Raw genomic sequence first — 27910 nt, 5'->3', positions numbered from 1 at the left:
GTCACAGGACATGAAGTCATTTGAGCACGCGCCGGGCTGAGCACTCCGGACCCGGGCTGCAAACAGAAGCTCGCGAGCACGATGCCAAACCCAGGAAGAACTGCAAGACCTGATTCATCAATTTAAAAACGCATCTTTCTGATTTAACCGGTTGTCATGTGAGCGTCTCCTCCGAGGACTGCGCGTTGTGTTCGAGAGCACCATGCTACGGGTCCCTCACTGCAGCGGCACCACGGAGACAACGGCGGCATAATGGCATGCAGGAGCGGCTGCTGCTGCGGCTCCGGTCCGATAAACGAGGATAACGCGCGGTTCCTGCTGCTGGCGCTGTTCATCGTTGTCTATCTCCTGTGCGGGGCCGCCGTCTTCTCTGCGCTGGAACACCCAAAGGAGAGAGAAGCGAAGGAGCGCTGGGCGCAGAGGTTCGAACATTTCAGCCAGAAGTACAACCTGAGTAAGAAAGAGCTGAATAACTTCCTGAGGAACTACGAGGAGGCGAACGTGGCGGGGATCCGCGTGGACGCAATCAGACCTCGATGGGACTTCACGGGCGCTTTTTACTTCGTAGGAACTGTGGTGTCAACCATCGGTGAGATGAAGATGCTGGCCTCTGCAAACTCAGTCAGATACATCACTTTTTCGTTCTTTTACATAATCAGTTTCTGGCTTTTTGTTTCGTGACTCTGTGCTTTTGGTGGATGCAAATAGCAAACTCCCACATCAATGCGTCTCTTCATCACTTTATATTCCTTTCTCCCGGGAATGTAAAGACTGGCCAGGTTCAGTTTGATCAAACTTTTATACAGGCCAAATGAAACGCAGTAGCAGTCTTTACTGAAAAGTAGGCAGATCCACTTCAGCATCAGTTTAGAGAGTTGACTCAGTGCTTACAGTGTGGTTCAGTGGGTTCAACAGAACTACACACCCTCTCTCACACACAAACCTTTTAATGCCTACTTCAGAGATTTGTCCTTGACTGTTATTTCTCCATTTCAGGACTGGCTGCCCGTTTGAGAGCATTCAAGTCTTTAGTGTCAGTGAGGCAGACAAAAACACAGCCATCACTCACCGTTCTGCAGCTGATCCTTTTTTTTTTTTGTCAAAACTGCTCCTCTGATTTGTGCTTTTTAAGTCTTTTCAGATTTTTTCATGTTGTGGACAGGTCATGTTTGCAGCCATTATAACAACTTGATTGGAGTTAATTTGTTTGTAATGACTGTAACTGGCTTGCCCGTGGCAGTTTAAATGAGTGGACTAGCTGAACATATTTTATATAGAAGTACTCTCCTTATACAGCTTAATTCTTTGGGTTTTCAAGTGAAAGTGCCTCAAAAACAGACCTGAAACCACACTTTCCTCTGCTCGAGTGTCAGCCGTTGTGCACTTTTCCCTCTGACAGTGCACAACAGCTTTATTTAAACAGACATTTAATCCCACCTTAGTTTAGCTTCTAAGGATTAAAAAAACAAAACAGGATTGTCTTTTTGAGGTATGACTTCACAGTTATTCATGATACAAGCGCAGGGGGAAACAGCACCTTTGATCATGTTATAAGTAACAAGAGACGATCTCTGATCTTACAAATGACCTTAAAGTAATTTGATGGTATATTAATCGCTGTGTCCAGCCACTTCAAAACAATCATATGTAAATTGTTATAATATTTAATTCTTCCCCAGTTTCATCAGTCCCTCCTCATCTTTATTTCCAACAATCACCTCTCAGTGTTTGCCAGGGAAAGCCCCGTTAGGAACACATCATCATTTTGCATCTTCTCTGAGAGCACTGTGTGTATCACAGCTTGGATGAATGTGTCTCGATTATCAAAGAACAGCAGCCTGAGTGTATGCGTAGGCACAAGAAGTCTATTTCAAAGGCATCTCGTATGTGTGCTGAGGAAACCAAGTATAATTCATTATGTTTAGAGGTCGACTTCACCGAGTAGACTGGTGAAAAAAATCCCTTCTCTTCAGTTTCTTCTGAGTATTTGAGTATTTTTATTACAGATATGTAATAATGTCGTCTGTTGACTGGTTAACTGTCAAATTTAAAGCATCACTGCGACGTTTAAGACAGCGGATCTATTATTTGATGGAAAACTAGATGACAGTTTCAAATCTATATTAAACAAACTTATGAGGTGCTTTAGACTGTCAGGGGGAACTGTAAAAAGAAAAAGGTAAAAAAGAGCATAAACATTATGAACAATTTATGAGCACAACACATTAAAAACTGGGTAAGAAAAAACAAGTGTATCCAGAAAGGAGGCCGTTACAGCTGAGTAACTGCAGGCTTAATAATGTAGCAAACATCCAATCGCAGTTTAAATTTGAATCCTGAGTCGAATTTACAAATGTAGAAGAAGTGATGTGATGTTGGACTCCACTGTGGCAGGACTCCCACAAATTAGTGGCTTCACTGTAAGACTTTGTCATATTTTATATCCTCTGCAGTAACACTGGTATAATCACTAAAACACATTCATAAAGATCCTATTTTTACATTTCTGTTTTTCTATTTGTAAAAAAAAACTTGCCAACTACGCTAAAGGGTTGTTTCATGCTGCGTACATCCTGTAAAGACACAATCGAGTTATTATTTAATGATTATTATTGATCAAGAAGCAAATAATCACCCAAAAAAGACAAACTTTAGCTGTGCAACCCCAAATAACCCCGACTGTGTCCTGAGAGCGCTGTAATGGCGCTGAAATTTTACCTTTTTTCTTTGAAGCGCCGCATATCTTGTTCACAGGACTCATCAACATCAAATTTACAAAACAAGTGGAAAGAAATACACATCTATAAAATCCAGGCCATTTGGCTTTATTGTTGCATTTGGATGAAATCTCTGTTTCAATTAGCACCTTGAGATCCTTTCTGAATGTGAAGGCAATCAAACCCTCCACAAGACGCCTGCCTCTGGCATGGAGGCAGCTAGTCACGCTGCACCGTGTGTTTTTCCTGAGTGGATACAGTCATGTTTAACTTTGTTTTTAGTAAAAAGGACAATCATATTGTTAAACAATAATTTGTCGCACGAGCGTGTATAACTATGACGTTTCCACTCTAAAATAAAAGCCAGAGTTCGATTTTTCAACAATTGGTCAAGAAGAAGAAGAAGAGCAGCAGAGAGACAGACGGCACTTCATGAGCTTTAGTGTTAAATGAGGGATGAAAAGACATCAGTGAGAGTGGTGCAGCTGAAAGACCTCATGTTCTGACTCCCATTTTCTTCATCTGCCAGTTCAGAAGAGACAAAGTCAGTCACAGAAAAACATCTTCAGATCCCGTTGGAATAAAAATCTGCAAAATCTGTTTGACCTTTAAAAATCTGGAGAAAAAAAAGCTACACCTGAGGCGTGGGGTGTCTCCACTGCGTCTTTCATTTGCCAAAATAGTGTGGAAAGAAATACAGTGAAATGTGAGACTGGAACACCTCGGCTCTCAAACTGAGTGTTGCTGCACAGAGAGACAAAGCGAGAGAGGGTTAGCATGTCACCAATGGCAACCCTGTGGAGGAAAGCAGTCGCATGAGCACGTTTTTCACTTAGTAGGAGTAGAGAGTTGTAATTGGCCGTCTTTGTTGATGGCAGATAGGAAGAGAGCTTGATTTAAAAGATAAAGCAGCTGCAGGTTGGTAGCCACTTTTCTCTAGTTTGCTTGTGTGTAAGAAAAAACCCAGAAGTTATGGGCAGGACTCGCATTTTCAAGTGAAGGTGACGTTTTAACGTACGAGAACTCTTTTAGTCTGTCCTTTCATTCAAAGATGATCCGTACAAGCTGAGGATTTAAAGTTCTCTCATTAATCATTTTTCCTCTGACTTTGTCCTTTTTTACATGTAGCACAGTGTAACGACAGCATGATGCTGCTTTGAGAGTGTAAGGAAGGAAACAAAATAGCCTCATACAGTTTTAAACTAGTTTCATGAAGTAGACGTGTGGTATGCAGCCTTGGTTATACTCTGCTAACACAGCCAGCAGCCTGACAGCAAAGCAGTCCTTCCTGTTTAGTCTCAGTTACACTTTCCGTGTCCGTGATTTCGCTTCGGTCCAAATGTTGTTATCAGATGGAGAGTGTCAGGGTCTGTGTGCATGACCTCACAGGTCTGACCACACAGAATTTAGATTACAATACCCCAACTACACATGCTCCCCAGTCAGGTGGCAGACTTCAAACTGGGCGCCAGCAGAGTTGGCGAGCTTAGCTCCTAGCATCGTTGCAGACATGGCAAGTAAAATCGAGAGTCCACAGATGCGACAAGCCACAGCTCAGTCATCAACGCCTTTGGTAAAAAGAAAAAAAAGAAGCTTGATGTTTGTGAAAATGTGCATCAAACCAAATTCTTTTAAGGTTTCTGTCTTGATTTTAGTTGCTGATGATGATGAGGATGATTTTCCTCTAAGAGTGACCATAAAGTAATCTTATCACATCAAACCATTATCTTTTCCTAAACGTCTTCAAACAGATTTGGTGTCTAAAAGTAACAATAGTGTAACATCCATCAACCTTCACCTTAAGGCAGTGGGGGAGACTATCCTGGAGGACATTAGGTGAAAAGCTAGATCAGACTCTGTTGGTCTTTATATGACCTCTGGCTTCTGTTAGTCTATTTTAAAAGGCTTTTGTCAGAAGGTCTTTCTGCTAAAAAGCACTGAAGGCAGACTTCTACCGCTACAATCTTTGTCAGTGTAGCTACAAAGCTCACATCACAACACTGAGAGTGTTCGGTTGTAGTACTAGAGAGGGTAAAGACCAATAAATGTGAGCTTCCACTGCTATTGTCATCTTATAATGATAGCAGTAACACTGTGTAAATTTACTCTCACTACGTGATCTATTTCTCTGTGTGTGAACGTCAGGGTTTGGGATGACAACCCCGGCCACCATTGGAGGAAAAGTCTTCCTGATGTTTTATGGCCTGCTCGGCTGTGCGGCTACCATCCTGTTCTTCAACCTCTTCCTGGAGCGTGTCATCACCGTCATTGCCTTTGTCCTTAAGTCGTGCTACGAAAGACGTCATAACAAGGCTGTGCTGCCACAAAACGGACGTCAAGTCTCTGAGGGAAACAGAGCAAGTGGAGCCGGGGAGGAACTTGCAGGCTGGAAGCCCTCAGTCTACTGCGTTATGCTCATTTTAGGAGCGGCAGCCGTTTTGGTGTCTTGCTGCGCCTCGCTGATGTACTCCGCAGCGGAGGGTTGGGGCTACCTGGACTCGCTTTACTTCTGCTTTGTAGCCTTCAGCACCATTGGGTTTGGAGATATGGTTAGCAGTCAGCGAGTCGCCTACGAAGGCCACGCTACGGTTGCGTACAGGCTGGGCAACTTCTTCTTCATCCTGACCGGCGTCTGCTGCATCTACTCCCTCTTCAATGTCATCTCCATCGTCATCAAGCAGGTACTCAACTGGCTGCTGAGGAGGCTGGAGGCCCCCTGTCGCTGCTGTTTCCCCAGGAGGGGTCACCACCCGCACCGGCATCCCCGTCGGAATGTGGTGGCCCCGGGCCACCTCCGTGGCCGCAGAGACCCATCCATCGAGACAGACGCCATTAACGAGAGCGAGACCGACACTGGACGCAGGTTGTCTGGGGAAATGATTTCCATGAGGGACTTCTTAGCAGCCAACAAGGTGAGAGTAGACTGACCACTCGTGTGACTCTGCACCTGATGAATGAAATCACACCTGTCTTTACAAGCAAGCAGTTCATTCTTAGAGTAATCTGATGACTGACGCGAGTAGTGGAGGGAAAACTCCTTTGTCCTGCTGCTGTCAGATGTCTCTTTATGAGCCATAACCTCCACGTGATTACCGGTGCATATATGTTCTTATTAAAACTGATCAAAATATTTGTATTCGCTGTACATATGTGTGAAAAAATACGGGGGAGAATTCCTATTTTGATACAAGCTTATGCTTCATATTCAGTGTCTTATGTTTGGCTGCTGAACTGCTGGGCTGCATGCATATGCAGCGTCAAAGTTCTTTGAATATCAACAGCTAAGCAACCACCGGCACTGCTTATTCAGCAGCTCTTGTGGCCCCTCAGGAGTGTCAGTTGTCCATACATTTCCATATCTACTACTCCACCATGTAGACAAGACTAATGAGCAGTGTGAGCTACAATTAAATGTCAAAAGTGTGCGCCCTTCTGCACTGGATCAGAAATCCTTCTTAGATCTTTCTTTACAGGTCCTGGAAGTCCTGACTGAGAAAATTAGAAGGCCGAATGGTTTAATTCTGCTGAACTGACACAACCAAGAATAAGTTAACTGTCTTGTGTTGTGTTAGGATTGTTAGTGAAATATAAGATGAATGAAATTTTGTACAGTTCAGGAAACTGAGTTTAATCGTCTGATTCAGCCTCAGAACAAGCTGATGACATCAGAAACCTGTGTGAATACTTTTTATCAAGCTGTAGGAACTCATGTCTTTGTGTGTTGGTTGATGGTAAAATTTATTGCAAATTATGATATTTCCCTGTTAGAGTGAAGCACGGTTTCTAACCTCTGAAGCACCACATGTTCATTTGCGCTTCTTTTTTACGTAAAACATAATAATTTATGGGTAATTGATGGTAATCGATTTCACTCTGAAAATGTGAGCCTGGAATTTCACTGGAGCACCTGCTAAATCTGAGAGACCACCTTTGAATGTTATGTACTGCTAATACAACAATAACAGAGAGAAAAGGGGCGGGGGGGGGGGGGGGGGGGGATATATCACAGAAATCAGCAACTTATAACAAAACTTATAACCTTCTTTACAAGTACAAACACTTTATAGTAATCTCCACTGCACAGTTAAAATAACTTAGCACTACCAAAGGCTTTAACTTTTTATTAAGGTGGAAATGCTGTTTGCACGATAAACCTGCAGCAGAATAATGGGCAGAGTTTGCTTTTCGGCCGGTTCCCTGTAAGCTCTGCTTTCATTATAAGATAAGATAAGATAAGATAAGATAAGATAGAACTTTATTAATCCCTCGGGTGGGTTCCTCTGGGAAATTCGACTTCCAAAAAGCACAGCAACGACCGAAGTTACAGTTACAGAATTGTTATATATATATATATACACACACACACACACACACACACACACACACACACACACACACACACACACACACACACACACACACACACACACATATATAAATACAGAGACAAATATAATATATATATATATATATATATATATATGACAGTCCGTCTACCACTGTGTGCCCGTCTCAGGGGAAAGCAAAGGCTTAATTGTGAAACCAAAACAGGAAGAGGACAGTGCGTTTGTGTTCCCTGGTGTCTATCTGTAGCTTTCCCCAGCTAGCTAAAACGGTGGATGCTGGAGCAGTTGGAGTAGCTGTGAAAAGTCTACGAGATAAAAGAGAAAGAGTCGAGGTAAACAAGGTGAAGTGAGCGAGGGAGAGAGTGATGGTATAATAAGGCTGTACCCCAGATGGGTATTCATTCATGGAGAAAGATCTGATGGTTTAGAGGGTTCAAAAGCTCTGGTGGCATGACTTCCACGAGCTCATTAAGTTACAAAAGCTCTGTACTTATTAACCTGATACAACTGGGCGTTTAAAAACTGTGAGGTCTCTGAGACAGCAGCGAAGGGGGTGTGTGTGTGTGTGTGTGTGTGTCTAAGGCATGTTAATGTAAGTCTGTCCGTTCCACATCAAAGCGTTGCTTTCACTAACAGCAAAGGAACAAGAAGGGAGGTTGAGGCTTGGAAATTCAGCTAGAAATATGTACATTTGCAACATTTTTCCAAATTTCAAAGGACGACTTTGTATCCAGGTTAGGAGGTGGCTGATGTAACTTGTAGTTGGTAACACAAACGAGCTTTTGCTTTGGGGTGAATATTTCAAGGAACGAACACCGTCCACCATCTGTGAACCATACATGACAGCAGGCCTCACTACACTCGTCTCCACCCACTCCACCCTACCTGTGCTCTCTTGCTTTCCATGGTTGATCTCAGGCATTTAAACACATCTACCTTCACTATCTCTACTCCCTCCATGTTCAACTTTCCACCTGTCTCCCTCTAATCCACAGTCTTGTATTCTGTCTTGCCTCTACTGCCCTTCATTCCTCTTTTCTCCGGAGCATACCTCCACCTCGCCATACTCTCGTCCACCTGCTCCCTACTCTACAGATCAAAGTGTTATCTGCAAACATTATAGTCCACGTCTGCCTGGCCTCATCTGTCAGTCTGTCCATCAATTTTCAATTCAATTCAATTCAATTTATATAGCGCCAAATCACAACAAAAGTCGCCTCAAGGCGCTTCATAGATACAGAGAAAAACCCAACAATCATATGACCCCCTATGAGCAAGCACTTTGGCAACAGTGGGAAGGAAAAACTCCCTTTTAACAGGAAGAAACCTCCGGCAGAACCAGGCTCAGGGAGGGGCTGGGCCATCTGCTGCGACCGGTTGGGGTGAGAGAAGGAAGACAGGATAAAGACATCACCACTGCAAACAACAAGGTGCTGATGGAATCCACTTGTTACTCCTACCTCACCACTTTCTTGTCCTGCACCACCCTCACATACTTCTCTGCACCTCCTGACTTCCTCATACAATGCCACAGTTCCTCTTTTGGTACCTATCGTATAGTTTCTCTAGTTCCATAGAGGCAGAGTGAAGTTTTTACTGACCTCTATACTTCTCCATCAACACTCTCAAAGCAAACATTGCATCTGCTCTTTCTCAGATTAAAGCAATACTGCAGCTCACTGATTGTCACCTCCCTTCTCAGTGTAGCTTCAACAACTATTTCACACGTCTTCATGGTGTGTCTGATCGGTTTTATCCCTCTGTAGTTACTACAGCTCTTCCCATCATCCTTGTTCTTGTAAACTGGTACCAGTACACATCTTCTCCATCCTCTCATTCTCCTCATAATAAACCATGATGTGCCAAAACAAACAAAACAGTCTAAAAATTGTGCCTCAATTTGGATCATCTGCAGGAGCGGCCACATTTTTGTAAACATTTGCAGCTTTCTAACCTCCGCGCTAGCTTACGCACTCACAATATATCCTCTTTCTGCTGGCTGAAAAATGTATCCTTTGATTGGCCTCTTGATTTCTGCTATAAAGCCAAAATGGCAAGCAACGGGCGTCAGAGGTGTGTGGTGTTTCAAGTGTTTGTGGTGCACTTATTCACCCAAAACAGTATGGAGGTGAACCGTGTGCCAGGTTTGCCAAAGTCAGCAGATACACTGTATTCACTCACTCATCCAATTCATTGAATTCAGGTGTTCCAATCACTTCCATGGCCACAGGTAAAATAAAGCAGCTGGGAATGGAGAAAGCAAAGTCCTTAAAACCATAAAGTCCTGACCTGACAGTGGATACATTTACACCCGATTATATACAAAACAAGCCTGTTGCATTTTCTGCTCTTTGTTGTGCAGAAAAAAAATCAAGGGTAAAAGTTGCTGAGTGGCAAAAGTTAAATCACTGACACTCGCGTCAATACTTTTCACCTTTGTTTGCTTAAAGCAGCCCACTAAAGAAGAAATACCATCTGGCAGCTTTTTAATGCACCTGTGAAATCAGATGCTGCCGTTCGATCTGTGTTTGTTTGCCAAGACTTTATAGCTTGAATGTACCACTTCACTTTCCCCAGTTTTCTGCAGTTTCCGTTTCCTCTTGTGATGATTTTTTTTAATCTCTTCCTCTAGGTGAACTTGGCCATTATGCAAAAGCAGCTTTCGGAGATGGCAGTCGGGAACCAGCGCCAGTCCAGCTCCAGTTCACGTCAGAACGGCTTCTCGGGAGGGGTGGGTGCACTGGGCATCATGAACAACCGCCTGGCAGAGACTAGTGTGGACAGATAGGGAGAAACAGCGCGAGATCCTTTTAAAGGAAACAAAAGACACACGAGAAAGAGTATGACACTTACACTGAGCGCCGCCTCCCCGAGGAAGAAGAAGCTTTGATGTTGGAGGAGGAAGGCTGACCCCAGCAGCTACTGCTTAGACGGAAACCATCTCAGCCCAGCTTCTTGCCAAGAACTTGGCAAGATGAAAGATGCACGATAGCGTGCTGGATTTCCACATCTGGACCAGGCGTGCTGGAATGTTCCCCTGTGAGGAATCCAGTTTCCATGGTGATAAATAAAAGCCTGCCTAAAGCCTGTATCTAAGCTTTAAAGCCTGATGCACTACGTGCTGCTTCACATAGACCTGCAACTTTCACTCATTCACAGCACTTCACAACACTTACTACGACTCTGCCCGGTCCATGAAAGGTATTATTGTCAGAGAAGTAGCTTTAATAAAGGTGGTGTTTCTTCAGTCTCACAGCAGTCATTGCACAAAGCCCTGTGTCATGTTTGGAAAGTTAAAAAAGACGGGAAAACATGACTAACTAAAAAGATTTTAGTTCTACGCTCACAGCATTTGTGGTAAATGTTTCACAGCCATGTTGTTACACTATTCAGTGGCTCGCATCCATTCATTAAAACAACAAATGGCAACAACAAAGACAGAATCTCCCTCATTACAACCCTGAGCAGCCCTGCCCTCTGCAGAATCAGAGAGCCTGCACTGATCCCCATTATGTAGGATTTCTGTTTACTCCGAGTTTGTTTCACATTAGTCAAGCACAAATACAGAAATTATGGCATTTTCATATTTTGTTGTGACACAGGCCTGCTGGTGTTTGGTACTGATACAAATGAGGTAAAAACATGTAGTTCCAGGGCTCATTATTACATTTTGGCTCAGTGCTGCTTGCTGTTTCTTTTTTCTGTTAGTCTGGATCCACACGACAAGTGCAGTAAACAATTAGAAGAATATTCGAGGAGCCAAAGCCAATCCTTGTGTTGCAAATTTAAAACCAAAAGTGATCTGCAGCAACTCCAAAGTGTTTTACCTCCAATGTTTTACCTCCTCGCCAGGTTTCATGAAATTCGGCCTGATAGTTTTTGTCTAACCCGGCTGACAGACGACAGACTCTGTATCCTCAGCAGAGGAAAATAACTGAGGTAAATACTTCTGACTCGGCCTCAGGCACAGAGTGAGCATTGTCAGATCTGTTGTCAGAGGTTTGGGTTCTAAGGAGAATATTATGGATCCAAAATGTAGCCAAGCATACAGCATGGAATTATATCTGGGATATTTTCCCCATTGAGATCTGATGAGCTTTCAAAGTGCTCCTTTAATTTTTTTTAGCAGTTCATATTTTGACCATATTAAGATATTTTCCCCTTCAACATGTATTACAATAATGGTCTGGCTTTCTGCACTGAAATTACAGGGTTGTTATCCTCCGGGCTCCACCTCTGACAGTACCTGCTGTACATGTGACTTAAAGCGTGTAGAAGAGGCTCATCAGAAATGTTGATGACATGAATTCATTTAAATGTCAGTATTTTAAAATAGGCATGGCTTTCCCTGCAGCTCTCCCCACTACTTCACATGGGGTTCAAATCTCAGTCTCTCCAGGGAGACGTCCTGTACACGTTGCATCTACGGAGTTATTTTTTTCTCTTCATGCTTCTTTATACAGCTCATCTGATTTGTTCTGAAAAGACCTGTATTTTTTCACAGACTTTCTGCAGCTTGACGACAGAGCCAAGAAGGGGTGCAGGTGTGCAGTTCACTCTCAGACCACTTGAATTACAATATGCTGAAAGGTTATTATGGATGTTTTTGTCTGCCCCAGCTTTAAGTGCGTCTCATGACCGAAGATGAAGAGCAGAGAGAGAATACTCTTGAGTTTTGTCTTGATGAGATGACAGCCATGCAAACCTGCCAGGGAAGTAAGATCCCTGCATGTAGTATTAGTACAACACAAACTGCCAATTGTAGTTTTTTTTCTGTCTACTTCTCTTTGAAATAAAGAAAATACCCCAAATTTAATATGGTGCATCTACCATTGTACATGTTGGTTTTTGGGTGTCACTGGTTGCTTCAAAGAAAAGCTGTGGTCCTGACAGCAGACCACTGTGCTGAATTTCCCCACTGAATGCCACCTGATTTTAGCTTCACCACAGACTGAGTGAAAGCACAGAGAAGTGGGGGGGGGGGGGGGGGTGCAAAAAATTTAAAATGGTAAAACTGGGAGCACACACTTTTTTTTTAGAAACACAATCAAAGTTTGCAAAAAATGGCAGGTTGATCCTTTAGAAAGTTGGCTCGTTGTCAAAGTCAGCTGGCTCTGCTACTGCACGTTCATTATGAGCTGACAGAATGCCCGGGTGTTTCATGGACGAAGCCTGGAAAACTTTTCGCTGTAGAACAAACAAGGACATTTCTATATTTTCATCAAGTAAACTAACCTGAAAATACACATTTAGACTGATTCTTTGCTACGGACACACAAACGCAATCACAAACTGCAACACACACAAACTATTCAAACGGAGAAGAATTATGAATATGTCAATATGCCTACATGGATAATAACAGCTTTGAAGAAATGTGTGTTCCTGTTTGTGTGTCTCAGAGTGCACAGATACATTATGAGTGAGACAGCAGAGCCACGGGCAGATGTAGACACACAAAGACTCTTTGTCAAAGCTCTTTTTTTTTAAACAAGTCACGACACCACCCAGAGAGTGACTGATACCACTGTCATATCCATTCTGTTTGATACGCACTCTAATGGAGGAGCCACGTGGGATGTGACAATATAGTTGATTCCACACTGCTGCACGGGTGGCCTCAGTGTGCTCCACCTTTCATGCTTCACTGAGAATAAACCTAATAGGTGGCTATTTTATTATTATGCTTGCAACAGGTGATAAAACGTTGTGTACCAGGGTAAAAAAAAACCATCATGTGTGAATACAGCAATTTTGGGAATAACTGAAAGTGGCTGTAGTTATCAGACTACAGAAAATGCAAATGATACTAAAGAAAGTCAATAAAGCCTCAGCGTTATACAGGTACTGTAAAGGACAGCAGCTGCCACGCGGTGACTTTGCACATGTTTGACTACAGGGATTAGCAAAACAGTACAGCTAATTACCTTAAACTTTTTAATAAACTTTTTAAAGCATATGCATCGTCAGTGTGCACATAACTCTTCATACGTCATGTGCCTGAGTGTGTGCCTCAGAGCAGACTAATTACTTCCATTGCTCCATGGTCCACTCTGATGATCAGGTAGCCATTGTTGGTGCTTTCAGCAGTGGACTGGAGTCAGGATGGGCACTCTGACTGGTCTCAGGCTCTGCAGCCACACACACAAGAAACTGCGCTGCTCGGTGTATTCTAGCACAGTTTTGGTATCAGAACTAGTGTTAACTTTGTGAACAATTTAAACTACAGTAGCTCAAGTGTTGGATCGGACCACACAAGCCAGCTTTCATTCTCTATGTGCATCAGTGAGCCTTGACCCTCCATGCTTTAGAGACTTATTTGCCTTACTGATTATTGCTTTTAGAAATTAATGTGAACAAAATACCTTGCACAACAACAAAAACAATAAAACTGAACATGTTTATGCTAGAAAGATTACCATAAAGAAAGTATGTTTGTAAAAACCATAATTCGTTTCCCTATAATTATAATACACTTGGAGGTATTCATAACACTTTCTGGTGGTAAGTGTTGTCAGGAGGTCCAGCAGGTCAGCTACTAAATCAGAAGGTTGGTGGTTCAATCCCTGGCTACTTCAGGCAAGGTACTAACCCCACTTTGCTCTCTGATGGGGTGTGAGTGTGTTTGAATGTTAGATAAAAAGCACTTACATAGAGAAGAACTGCTTGTGTGAACTGGTGAGTCAAGTGGTGCAAAACATTTTGAGTAGTCAGGTAGAGTAGAAAAGCACTATATTTACAATTCCACATACTTCACTTCTTCCACATTTGTCATGTTACAGCATTATTTCAAAATGAATTAAATTAATTTTTCACCTCAATACTCTACACAAAATACACAAATAAAAATTAAAAATAAAATACAAAAATATAACATGTACAGTATTCACAGCCATGACAGTCAAAATTGCATGGAGTTTGCCAAAAGTCACCTGAAGGACTCTCAGACCATTAGAAACAAAATCTCTGCTCTGATGAAACAAAGATTGGCATCGTTGGCCTGAATGCCAGGCCTCATGTCTGGAAGAAACCAGGCACCACTCATCACCTGGCCAGTACCATCCCTACAGTAAAGCATGGTGGTGGCATGTATCATGCTGTGGGGATGTTTTTGTGCAGCAGGAACTGGGAGACGAGTCAGGGTTGAGAAAAAGATGAATGCATCAATGTACGGAGATGTCCTTGATCATAACTTACTCCAGAGCACTCTGGAACTCAGATGGAGCAAAGGTTCATCTTCTAAAGGGCAATGACCCAAAGCACACAGCCAAGATAACAAAGCAGTGACTTTGCTACCACTCTGTGAATGTCCTTGAGTGGTCCAGCAAAATCCCAGACTTAAAACTGATTCAAGATCTCTGGAGAGATCTGAAAAGGGCTGCACCGCTCCCATCCAGCCTGATGGAGCTTGACTTGTTCTGCAAAGAAAAATGGAAGAAACTGCCCCAAAACTTTTAGCGTCATACTCAAAAATGGACTGTAATTGCTGCAAAACATTCTTCAACAAAGTATTGAGCAAATGACACGTGGGACTTGTTTTTTAAAGTGGTTTTGAACAAAATGTGGAAGAAGTGAAGCACTGTGAATTCTTACCAGATCCACTGTATGTAATACCACTTAAATTAGATGATGTGTTTGGCAAAGATGTTCAAAATTTGGACTGGAGTCTGCAAACATCTCTATCCCTAAAATGAATTGTGAACAAAAAATATCTGTGTCCTTATTAAAATGTACTAAATTGGTGACTTACTTTCTCTACTTATCAACTGCTAAGTATTCACTTTAAGTATTTCCATGCTAATCAATAAAAGAAGGACCAGTTGTTTTTTGTTTTATTCCACAGTAACTACATAATAATGTTTAATATCACGTAGAATTCGTTCACGGCTTTGGTCGATAACCTTACACAGAACGTTAAATAAAACATAGAGGTTTTTGCCAACTCACTTCTCCATGCAGTGAAACTCTTCCGGCTGACACATTTTTGTCCTGGAGTGTTGCCGTACTGTGACGTCACTCGATAGCGACGAGCAACAATGGTAAGTGAGCAAGCAATTTTCTCTACGGCTCTTAAAATTAAAATATTGAAACCTATTATTTGCTACTTAAACTTTATTCTTCTCATTTTAAACTCCAGTATACGCGCTGCCACGTTCTTTCAGACTATTTTATGTATAACATGTGGAGTAAAAATGGAATTAAACATAAACATCAGTCTGCTAGCGAAAGGAAAGGCTAGCGACATTTGCTTTTTTCCTCGGGTGCCGTTGTCGAAGCTCTCAGCCATCTAAGCCATTCATATTTTCGATCGATGATTTCATCTATTTTTCTAATGTTAGTAATGTTTTAAAAAGCACAACGGGTTCTCTGTTAAAGTTTGTTTTTCCCGTGGTGTAAAATAAAGGGCTAGCACTTTCCAGTTGCCTGTGAGGCGCTAAATATATCGCTGAGCTAACTGGTGATTTTGGCTTACAGATATAATCGTCTGTAAGAGACAAAGTGAACTCGTTCTTTAATTTCTACTGTGTTAACACAAGTGTGTTTTTCTTCTAGGGACAAAGCCAGAGTGGAGGCCACGGTCCAGGAGGAGGCAAGAAGGATGACAAGGTGAGAATGCCAGCTGATTGTTTTGGTAGCAAAGGTTTATCTTTACAGTGACGTCTGAACAAGTACCTCGTACCTTCTTGTCACTATTTTTTATTTCCAATACTGTGCAAAGGTTTTCATGCCACATTTTACTTCTAATGAGCCAGACTTGTTTTTTTAATGTGGCATGGTAATGAACCCAACACAACCAACACAGTAAAAGCATTTGTGGATAGAATATTACGCAATGGAACACCATCAGTCAAGGATTGGCCTCCACAGAGCCTGGACTTAAAATATTATTTAAACTCTGTGGGATAATCTTGAAAGAACAGAAAAAATATGTGCATTTTTCTCCATGACTGTACAACAGACGAGTGCCAAATGAAAGACATGAAACTGAATTCTTACCTCTAAAGTGAGGGGATCTGGTGGCTTCCTTACATAGTGGGTTGCATTTTGCTGGCGTCATGGTTTGAGGAAATGGATTGTATGTATTGGTATGTATTCAAAGGTCCTACATAATAGGCTGATAGGATGTGTTTATGTTGTTACATAAGTAGTTTGAGCTTTGAAACTGTATATAATGTTTCCCACTGTTAATTTGTTCTTTTTCTGCTAAATGAAGGATAAGAAAAAGAAGTATGAGCCTCCAATACCCACCAGAGTTGGCAAGAAAAAGAAGAAGACCAAGGGACCAGATGCTGCAAGCAAACTACCATTGGGTAAAGGAGTGAAAAGCTTTGCACTGGGAACAAAAATCTCTGCTGCCAGCTTGTTTTCCTGTAGATCAGAAAATTGACATTCATAATTACATTTTATTCCATGCTTTTATTCGATATTCTGTGTGAATTCATTGGATGCATCCCTGGACACTTTGTTTTTACTCAAGATATCATGGATAATTGGCAGTTTCTAAAGTTGAAATCTTTTCCTTTGTGTGACATAATATTTGTGGTTGTATCAACTGGGTTATATGCTGTGCATCTTTTTGACGTTCTGCTTGTTTGCTTTCAGTTACACCTCACACTCAGTGCCGCCTGAAGCTGCTGAAGCAGGAACGGATCAAAGACTACCTGCTTATGGAGGAAGAGTTTATCAGGAACCAGGAGCAGATGAAGCCCCTGGAAGAGAAACAGGAGGTCAGCATTTGCACCTCAAATACCACACTTCTTTCTGTGAAGCAGGTCTGGGTGAAATGAAGTTACCAAAAACAAAACAGTAGTGTTGGGGATCTTGTCAAAATTAATTATTAATTTAACTAATTTAATTAATTATGACCTCAGAATTCAAATTCATCATGCAGTACCACCTGAATAGCATCTGACTTCCAATGACTTCCTTTTTCAAAATGACAATGATCCCAAACACATTGCTGTGCAGTAAAAGCATATCTGGGTTAAAAACACACAGTGGAGCTTTAATTATGCTGAGGTCTGGCTTGTTTTTGTAACCCAGATACCTCAGCATAATTAAAGCAGCGTGGGATCATCTTGACAGTATTTGTCAAAAAATAATTTCCCCCAGGGATCAATAAAGTATTCTGATTCTGATTCTGATTTGTACCTGACTTCATTTTGTGCTCCATGTCTGGATCAAATGAAGTTATTCCAGTGCTGTTTGTGTTTACAGGAGGAAAGGTCAAAGGTAGATGACCTGCGGGGGACCCCCATGTCTGTAGGCACTCTGGAAGAAATCATAGATGACAACCATGCCATTGTGTCCACCTCAGTGGGATCAGAGCACTACGTTAGTATCCTGTCCTTTGTGGATAAGGATCTTCTGGAGCCAGGCTGCTCTGTCCTGCTCAACCACAAGGTAATATTAATATTTTCTTATTTAGATTAGATTAGATTAGATAGAACTTTATTAATCCCTCGGGTGGGTTCCTCTGGGAAATTCGATTTCCAAAAAAGCGCAGCACCGACAGAAGTTACAGAGTTACAGAATATTATTTATATATATATATATAAATACAGAGACAATATAAATAAAATATACGAAGGGGATAAATAGAATAAATAGGAATAAAAATACAAGTGAATTGCACATTTCAAGTATTGAGTCTATTGCACCGTTGACTATTTACAAAAGTATTGCACAAAAGGTATTGTACAGTGAGGTGAAGAGGCACTACAGCTTAGTTGTTCCCCCCTCCTTTGTCCTCCTGTTTCCCCTCCCTCTCCCCTCCAGGGGGAGAGGACCAAAGAAGAGAGGACCAGTGAAGACCAAAAAAAAAAGTGTTAATGAACTTCCCAGCAGTGTTTTTGACCCAACTCCACCACCTAACTTAATACTCATTGACCTTGGGTCAGTGAGTATTAATCAATTCCCCAAAACTGAATTTAGCTGACCTCAAAAATTCACACTAGTTGTCTTGTGTTTGTATATTATTGTAGGTTCATGCTGTGATTGGGGTACTGATGGATGACACTGACCCCTTGGTGACGGTGATGAAGGTGGAAAAAGCCCCACAAGAAACCTATGCTGACATCGGAGGACTGGACAATCAGATCCAGGAGATTAAGGTACACTATGACAAGAAGCCAGAAGCCAAACTGACGTCTTATAGTGAAGTGCTTCTTTTTAGAGATTAACTGCATTTTTAAACAAATTTCTAACAGGAGTCAGTGGAGCTGCCTCTTACACATCCAGAGTATTATGAAGAGATGGGCATTAAGCCTCCCAAAGGAGTCATCTTATATGGACCACCTGGCACAGGTAAGTCTCTGAACTGTGGGTTTAGGCTCTTAAAATTTTTTTCTCCTGCCAACAAACATTAGTGTCCACACTGATATTAGTCATGCTGTAGGGAAATAATAACCTATGAAATCATTTTAGTGGTTTTGTGTCATCTCTCCATTCATCCTACTTCTTAGAAGTTTTAAGATCCTTTTCAGATCTAACCTTTAAATATTAATACTTTTCTGTAATTTTCAAACTCCACTATAAGGCACTATAATATGATATTCAGTGTGAAAGAAAGAAAAACTCTGCCATCAGTTCTTTTTAATAAAGTGTCCAAAGATCAGTTTCTGCCTTTAAAAAGAAGTGATAGTCCTGTTTACTGTTGTTGTTGTGGTGGTGATTGGTTGTACAGTGAACTCCACCACAAGTGTTTATAATATTTTAATCGCTTAATGTCTGCTCAGAAATCACACGACACTGTTTGAATATCTCATTTTATGAGTTTACATAAAATCTGTTCTTGACTGAAGACGATGTCAGCAGCATGTCCCAGCACAATGACTGGGACATGCATTGTGCTTTGACTTAGCTGTAAATTTCACTGTCGTGTCTGGAGCTCGCTGGTGTTTTTTATGAGGCGCTGCATGTCATTGCCGTTTCACGTAGAAAGATGCTTTGGGCTGCTTTCCTGCCACGAGGGGTCGCCACAGCAGACAGCTCTGCATGTTTGATCTGGGAGAGTTATACGCCAGATGCTCCTCCTGACACCTCCCCAGTGGGGCTTTGTCTCTCCTGCTAGAATTGAACCAGAGATGTTGAAAAACACAAAGCTAGAGCAGGGCGATGTGACCAAAAATATTTATCACGATATACATTTGAAAATTTGCGATAACGATATAATTGACGATATAATTGACACTAGACAAAATACTTTACAACTCCGCAACTTTATTAGTGCAAAAAAAAAAAACCCATCAATGTATTTTCACTTAAACAAGCAGCTGTTTTTTATGTGCATTTAAGTTATATAAAAATGTAACAGTGAAAATTCCTCGCTGACAGTTTAACCAAAAAACATTTCCAGTGGAAACTGGCCGACATATCCTCAGCATAACCATGTATAACATCCACAAAACTTAAAAAGAGGTTATACACACACAATACAGTAATATTATGTTGAAGCACAGTACGTATCACTCCGCGAGGCTCCGCCTACAATAGCCGTAATGCTCCGACAATCCATCAAGCGGTGCGGCTTCGTAGCTCAGCAAAGTCGTACTGAAACCTTTAACAGATTTTCGAGCGCCGTGTACATAAAATCGTTTCGAGGTCAGTAAACACAACCAGAGTTCATACATAAGGCGCACGGGATTATAAGGGGCTCTGTCGACTTTCAGAAAAATCAAAGGATTGATTTTAAGTGTGACGTATTTTCCAAAAACACGGTAATAACGACGGCCTGCTAGCATGCGCTACCAGAAATAGTGCTTTGTTGTGTATCTGACAGACGAAAGCTGAACCAGTTCCACACCAGTGAAGCTGCAGCATTTTTACAAACCAGTTCTGGTTCATCCGTTTCATTTAACGATCTGCTTTCACCGCCATGCTTTTTCCGACGTGTGCGCATGCGCGTTTTACCCATATTCTATCGCGATATTTCATTTTTCTATCATTGCCCAAAATTATACTGGTATTCCCGTGAACGGTATGATATAGCCCAGCCCTACACAAAGCTATGTATTTTGGTACACTTCATATGTTTGGCTATTTATTCTGTAATTTTCAAGGGCGTCCAAACAAACATAGCAACATAGTTTCACAGTTTCACTCTAAAAATGGTTGTCTTGAGGGGATTTTGAGAAATATCTTAAACAGAAAAATAATAGTACGGCGACTGCAGAAAGTTGACTTTCTTTCAGTGAAGGTATTTTTGTGTGAAGGCCATGAACTGTGCAGATGATTGAGTTCCTAATTTAGCTGCTCAGTGTTTAATATTTTATCTTCAGAGTTCATAAAATCCTTTTAACTTCTAATAAAACATTTCCAGTAATGTTAAATACATAATGCATGGAAAGCGATAAAGCTAAGTGAGTAATACAAGCGAGTTAGCTGTGATTATGTTATGGAAAGCTGTGTAACTCTTTCCCCTATAAAGATTCCATCTGATGATCTCCCGTCTACCCGTAATGATGGGTTCTGACGCCTCAGTATAAATCAATAAAAACTTTGTTTGAGGACAATTAGAATAGAAAATTTACAAAAAAAAATTTTTCAAGGGTAGCTGCGTCGGCAGAGATCACCCTCACTAACTTCTGATGCAAAGCCAGTCGTTGTGTTCTGTAAGCAGACCTGAAATATGACACAAACTGCACAAAGCTTAAAGCATTACTTTTAGGAGGCTTCCATAGGGGTAAAGAGTTAAGCCTTCTTAGAAACTGTAGCTGGTGATCTTTCTGTCAGCAGCCACAGGAAATGACATTTGTGTAATGAGCTCTTTGTGACGCCATTTTTACTGGAAATGTCCGCAATTGAATGCAGGCTCATGGTCACAGACTAACTGTTCTTCATGTTGCATTGAAATGAAAGATTAAGGTTCAAGTGAAACAGAGTCCAGTCCTACGCTGGACTCTGTTTCACTTGGATTAAACTATACTCTTTTAGGGAGTTATATAGACGTGTGGCAGGTATGTTTTACGCTTTCCTCTGTTATGCATGTACCAGGTAAGACACTACTTGCCAAGGCTGTAGCCAATCAGACATCAGCCACCTTCCTGCGTGTGGTGGGCTCAGAGCTGATCCAGAAGTATCTGGGAGATGGGCCCAAGCTGGTGCGAGAACTCTTCAGGGTAGCAGAGGAGCACGCCCCTTCAATTGTCTTCATCGATGAGATTGACGCCATCGGCACAAAGAGGTAAAAAGAAGCTCTGAAAGCATCGGCACAGTGATGCTTTACCTGTGCTGCTGAGGAGCTGGAAGGGGACGCCAAGGTGTTGATTAGTATGTGTGATAAATGGCGGCGTTTTTTTAATATACTTTCACAGCACATTAACAGTGCAAGGTGATGTGCTGCTGCAGGGTTTTCGTCATCTCAAGTACAGGATGCTGAGTTTATCAGTTACACTGCACAGTCCTTTCTTACACGTTTTACACTTCATTTTGCCTCTCACCCTGCTGCAGGTTGTAATAGTTCAGGGTGTAGTCTTTGCAATAGGAAATGTGTTTCTGTGACCACAGGCAGCTTGCACAAAGTGGTGGCTGCACAGTGTAGTGCTGCTAGGAAAATATGGCACTACTTGACATTAAAAGCTGCTCAGTTCCCTGATTTGTTTGTAAAAACTTTAAAGGATAAAACAATTCTGAGCAGTGTGTGTCACTGTTCCCATCCTCTGCCCATGTGTCTATTGTAACTGTTTTCTTTTTCTTTGCTTGCTGCATGTGCTGCTCTTGTTGAGCGCTGTGAGATCACTGCAACAAACAGACTTTGTTGTATGAACCTCAGACTGCAGGTTACTAGGCTGCACTATGATTTCGACAGTCAGTGCACCTCCTCCTCCTTTTCTCCTCGATGAAGGTCTACATTTTGTCCAGCACATTCTCCAGTTTTTATCTTGATTAATTCTCAGCCTTCACTTTAAGCTGAATAAAAGGTGCCACACAAATGAAGCCTGTTTGATGGAGGACCATAAGCAAGCCCATGACGGGAGACAATGTAGGGGATGCCTTTGATTTTCACGTGGTGTGTTCACTGCCTGTGTTGTGTAGGTACGACTCTAACTCCGGCGGTGAGAGGGAGATCCAGAGGACCATGCTGGAGCTGCTCAACCAGCTGGACGGCTTCGACTCGCGGGGAGACGTTAAAGTTATCATGGCCACCAACCGGATAGAAACGCTCGATCCAGCTCTCATCAGACCCGGTCAGTACCAGTGTGACTGTCACCGGCCTTCCATCTTTATTCACATCCACAGTACTGTAAACTAGACTGACATTCAAGACATGGCTGCATTTTGTTGAGTCACTGCAGCGCTGCTTTTGGAAGTGACTGTTCATATTTTGTTCTAATCAGCCACGAGCAGTAAAATGTTCTTCCTCAGTGTTTTTCCAGAAAAGACTCAGTGCTGTCTAAGCTTTAGCAAACACTGCTCCAAGTCCTGCTTACGAACAGTGTTGGGAGTGTCATGAGAAAAGTAGCTCCATAAATATCTTCCCTGCATTATTAATGTATGATTGATCACCTGAGTTTGATTAACAAGACGGTTTTTGAGTGAGACTCATTGATCTGCTGAAGACTAACAGACTCGTGGCAGAACAGAGTCACAGTCAGTTTGTGATGTTTTGTTTTCTGTCGTACTCCTCAGGGAGAATCGACCGTAAGATTGAGTTTCCCCTTCCCGATGAGAAGACCAAAAGAAGGATCTTCCAGATCCACACCAGCCGTATGACAGTAGCAGATGATGTCACCCTCGATGACCTCATCCTGGCAAAGGATGACCTGTCGGGAGCAGACATCAAGGTAAGAGAAGACTACAGGCTTTTTTCTCTCTCTTTGGCACTCACACCTTTTTCTTCAGAGTACAAAGAAGCACAAAAAACAATAACTGAAGACAGAAACTGACACATTCTAGCTCAGCACAAGTTTTTCCCTCCCAGTCCTCCAGCTGTGATGGTTTGACCAAGTGAATGCTGTGAGGCTGAACTCGAACTGTATTGAATTTTCTGCTCAATGCAAACTTCAGTTTGCTCATTTTTTCCCTTCCATGCAGACTCTGCCAAACAGGAAATCCATTTTTAATTCACAGGGAAAATAATTTTTCACATTAAAACTATTTTTTTAAACTTTAAAAATTAGTAAACAAATAAAACTACCATGAAATGACTTGTTCAGTGTTAAGAAATTACCCCACAAAGTTTGCTGTTCACTTCCAAAAGCTGAAACTGTGGCTGTACTTGTAGACCTGACAGTTTTAGCTACCAGTCTATTAACCACTTTACTGCTTTAGCATTAGCTAACACCAAGCTCAAATTGTCTGCCAAAGCATTTAGATGGTTTTTAAATGTTTCACCCCATTAAATTTTTTTGTGCATTTGTGTGAAAAATAGAAATCGATAAAGATGCTCAACCTGAAATCTGAATTGGCGTAGGGATCTCTGCTGGACTGTTTAAAACATGAGTGAAATACGAAGCATGTCCAGCCTCTTTGCATCCTAGCAGAGGAGCTGTGTCCTGCTTTCTTCATTTGCTCCGGCCTCGCTCTGATGCTGCAGCCATCTATTGATTGTGTGAGGGCTTGGCGGCGAGCCAGTTCACACTGTGGCTCAGCAAAACGGGGAATAAAATGAGCAGAAAAGGCTGCTTGAAGGAAAGCAAGCGGGGGTTGATTTTCTAAATGATTTTCACATCAACACTTAATTAACTTTATTAAGTTCCCCGTTAAAAAAAGACCTGGCCCAAAGTGTTCGGATCACTCACACAGCTTTGCTGCCCTCGTGTGGAGCATGGCAGAATGACACATGGAGATTTCTTGGATGACATTTAAATGGAAATGTTTGGGAAGCAAACAATGAGTTTGAATATTAGGGATGTCCTTTCTTTCCTCAGACAAACATTAAACATTAAGGCTCTGTCTGACTCTGACTGACATGACTGTTCATGGTCAGTTTGACATCAAGTCAAGCCACAAACAACCGGCTGTTTATTTATTATAGCTCGTACCGCTTTGTCACATATTTGTATCGAATTCCTTCAAGTAAGCCGTTTTCACGTTCTATTTAGATGTTCGTAGGTTTTGCCTGAGATTATTCAATGAAGCATTTATCCAGGAAGATAAACTTAAGAATCTAAATAACAGCACAAATCAGAGCTGTTATCACAACCAGTCTACGTTATTTTTAGACTGTGTAACGTGCTTGTTTTTCCTCCAGTTTGACTCTTGTTGCTCTCCCTGTGTTTCCTCCTTTCATCCTCCAGGCCATCTGCACAGAAGCAGGCCTCATGGCTTTGCGAGAGCGCCGAATGAAAGTCACCAACGAAGACTTCAAAAAGTCCAAGGAGAACGTTCTGTACAAGAAGCAGGAGGGCACGCCAGAGGGGCTTTACCTCTAACCTTGAAACATTTTTGTTTTCTCTCATCCTCCCCACCCCATCACTATCTATCGCTGTGTGAAAGAGAGGAGGCAGCAGCTGAGTCGCCTCTTCAGAGAGTTTGATATATTTTGTGCATGTCATGTCTGGCTTATCCCGCTCTCCTTTAACCGTTACGTGTTAAAACAATAAATGACAAAATATAATATCTAATCACTGCGTGTTCTCATCACTTTTTCTTTCACTTTGCTGCAGCAGCATCTGCTTCCTTTTCACTTCCTGTAGTCTTCATTGGTTGGCTACAACATTTTGAGATATTCACATGAATTATGAGACTTCTCCCGTTGACCCGAGTGTCATAAATAGTCCTGTTAATACACAAAGTCTTGTTTTGTGTGTTCCCCATACGCAGCACAGCACACTGGCTATTTAGAGATTCTCAGAATGTTTGGGATGAAACGCCCTGATTGTGATGTTTCACTCAGCCGTCACCTCCAGGAGCTGCATAATGTCACTGCACTAATGCCCAACTTTTTAAGTGTTTAGAGAATGCAGAGTGGGTTTTGGTACATGTTTATGTTTGTGCGCACAACCCCCTCCCCTATTTAAATCAGCCTCCAAGTTAAGTAAATCCAGCTAAGCTGCCCTTGCTGCAGTGTGACACACGGAGAGCGGCAGCGTTGATTTAATTCCTCTTGATGTGGAGCCATGTGCAACTCGCTGCTCAGCAGAAAGTGGCCCCATGCAGCACGGGCATCAAACCACTCACCGGGCTCCAGTGAGGACCGAGCTGCTGCTGCTGTTCTGCAGCCCCCTCCTCGCAAGCTCTCTCGCCTTATTAAATCAGTCACGCATTTCAACTGCAGCTCATTCAGCAAATGGAAGAATTGAAGGGGGTAAAAAAAGAAAAACATTTAAATCAAGCGCAGCGCGTTTGGGTGCCGGCAGATGGGTGCCGTGTTTTATAATGAGACATTTGCCCTGTCAGCTCAAGGCTGGGGTTGGGTATTAACAGCCCCCGTGAGCGCGTGCACACACACGCACCAATATGAGCTGATGCAGCTGGGTGTCGACACACTTTGATAGTTTCCATTTAATGCGCTCTCCCAAAAAAACAACAAAACCCCTGAAGTTCCCGCGTATTAGAGAAAAAAAAGAACAAAGTGCTGTATCAGAAATGCCTTTAATTGTCTTTGTGTTGGTTGGAATATTTAAATACTTATTTGCCTTGCAAATCTTGTATCAATGTATTTGTATATTTTAAACAGCTCAAAGTCTTTCCTAATGGCTGACTAATCATTCTCTGATACTGTCTCAGGTAAGCCCCACATATCCCCCGCCCCCCTTAATTTTTTTAAGAACATAAAGGTTTAAGGTGAGAAAAGGGGATCGTAAGGCATACATACAAAACAGCAATATTATGTTTCATATGCCATTTGTGCTGGAAAATAACCAGCAGAGCTCATGCTTTCGCCTCTGTGATTCTGCAAAGAGCAAACAATTTAAAGAAAAGACACAAATGTGTGAGAGAGAGTCGGAGAGATGCAAAGCAATAGCAGGAAAAATGTATATCTGCTTATGTAATGGCCATTTCTCCCGTTAAACAGGGCGAAACACTGAACAAATTCAGTAAGAAGTCACGATTAGTTCCAGCAGATTAACAAATGAAACGGCTCAACTTGAGTTAGTTACTCGACCTGATGAGAGGGCTGCGAGGAGCCCGGCTGGAACACATAGACGCACTATGCCGGGCTAAAGCTTCCACTAAGATATCTAAGAAGATATTTAAAGGATGATCTGTCTTGGTGACCAGTTCCACTGCTACTCTGTAACTGTAGATATATTAATCATATCTAATTATAAATACAGTCATAATGACTGTTGCATCATATGTTTTTTTTTTTTTTTTGGGGGGGGGGTTTGTATGGAGAAGAGTCGTAATGTTCAAAGTTCTGCTGTTAAAATAGCTTTGACTGTGATTTAAAACATTTTGGGGCCTTGTATCAGTTTAGTCTCAGGATACCAAAGGTCTTCTCTCTAAGATCAAGGTTGAGAAACAAAGCTGCGACTGATGAAACATTTCAGCAACCCACACGCTGTCATCTCACTGTTAGAAATGGTTTATGAAGGATTCATACCCTTCATACGAGGCATTTTTTGTCCTTATGAAGTGTGTGGCGTCCTCCTGTTACCCGCCTGGCTGCTGTAAACAAGCGTCCAAAATTTCTCCACTTTGTCCGCTGGGTGGTGCTTTGTTGTCGGGCACGCTTCACACTCTGTGGCGGGGGTCTTGGTGGTGTGTGTGCGGACTCTTGTGACAGCACTGCGATGCCGTCTGCTCTGCCAAATTCTGCACCGTCATTCCCACCTGCCCAAGTCACAGTGTTATACCCAGGAGTCAGCCACTGTTATTACTAAGAGTAATAACACAGGACGGCTCATTTTTAAACCCACTCCCCTTTTCTCGTCTGCGACCGAAAACAAGCAGCTAGCAACCCCGCCGTGCTTTACTGTTAATTTCGCGCAGGCCTTCCAAACCTTTGTGGCAGCCAATAGCAAATGTGCGCACTTCCTATATTGAGCCTATTAAATGTTTACCCCTCGCCAATGAAAAGCCGTCGCTTCTCCTCTCGCCCCAGTCAAATTTATTATTATACAAAATAAATAATTGCTTAAACTCCTCAAACAGCGAAAGCGAGGCTCTGAAAGGCGCGTTGTTTTTAAGTTTTATGTATTTGTACTTATTCTGTTTCCATCAAGTGCCACTGCCTGGTGCAATGCAGGTCCCGTGTAGCCAATCGATGGTGCCGACACATGGAGTATAATATTGCAGGTCTGCAGCGGCCAATCAGAAGCGACCTCACACACCGGCACAGCAAATCTCCGGCGTCAACCGGGCTTCCTACACTGGCGGTATCCTTCCGCGACTGCAAACTAGTACCCATATTAGTAAAACATACCTGCCCCTAGAATAATAATAACAATGTAAATCCTGAGCTATAGCTGGTAGCGTCAAAATTTCTTGTAATTTTTACTTTACAACTCGTCATTTTATAAACCCAGTGAAGTTGCCAGACTTCAACTGTTCCGATCTCTTTTTAATTTAAAGACACAGTATGTTTTTTACCACCACATCGTGAGTTTTGAACATTGAATGCTAAACTTGTTACCAATAATAAAATAGACTTTTGGCTAACGCTAATTATCAAACTGTAGGAAAGGTTTTTACAGTGTTTCCAGATAAGTATTAATCACTGGAGTTCGGTCAAACAATTTACTAGTGCATCCTATCCTCTGAAATGTGGCCTCATCTTATTCTTGATAAAGATGAAGGTGTTAATGGTTTGCTTCACACTCCTTCTTTTCTACTTAAAGTTAATTATGGTCTTTATATGCATCTTAATGGCTCCATAAATAGTTGGGCTTAACTTTAATGTGCTGCTTTACTGCTGCTTCATTCAGTTATTGCCTAAAAGCTCCCAAGGGGAACTAA

General features: G+C 42.0%; 2 protein-coding genes across 2 annotated transcripts; both read left to right on the top strand.

Moving 5' to 3' along the window:
- Nucleotides 1-252: 252 nt before the first annotated feature.
- On the top strand, nt 253-9851 carry LOC146616797 (potassium channel, subfamily K, member 13-like). The gene is made up of 3 exons (XM_085373171.1): nt 253-589; nt 4863-5629; nt 9696-9851. Exons 1-3 carry the CDS (start codon nt 253-255, stop codon nt 9849-9851), a joined length of 1260 nt encoding a protein of 419 aa, XP_085229297.1.
- Nucleotides 9852-15064: 5213 nt separating this feature from the next.
- Nucleotides 15065-24611, top strand: LOC146616796 (26S proteasome regulatory subunit 4). Its single transcript, XM_085373320.1, has 11 exons — nt 15065-15102; nt 15617-15670; nt 16278-16374; nt 16667-16791; nt 17282-17467; nt 18049-18177; nt 18274-18370; nt 21059-21248; nt 22100-22251; nt 22694-22848; nt 24304-24611. The coding sequence occupies exons 1-11, from the start codon at nt 15100-15102 to the stop codon at nt 24436-24438; spliced, it is 1323 nt and encodes a 440-aa protein (XP_085229446.1). The 5' UTR covers nt 15065-15099; the 3' UTR covers nt 24439-24611.
- Nucleotides 24612-27910: the final 3299 nt, after the last annotated feature.

Source organism: Diplotaxodon limnothrissa, linkage group LG15 (genome assembly GCF_057381915.1).
Source record: "Diplotaxodon limnothrissa isolate DT_005_m linkage group LG15, D_limnothrissa_male_GT1.1, whole genome shotgun sequence".
In the NCBI taxonomy this organism is placed as follows: domain Eukaryota; kingdom Metazoa; phylum Chordata; class Actinopteri; order Cichliformes; family Cichlidae; genus Diplotaxodon; species Diplotaxodon limnothrissa.
The sequence above is the reverse complement of the archived record's forward strand: the minus strand, read 5'-3'. Positions and strand labels throughout refer to the sequence as shown.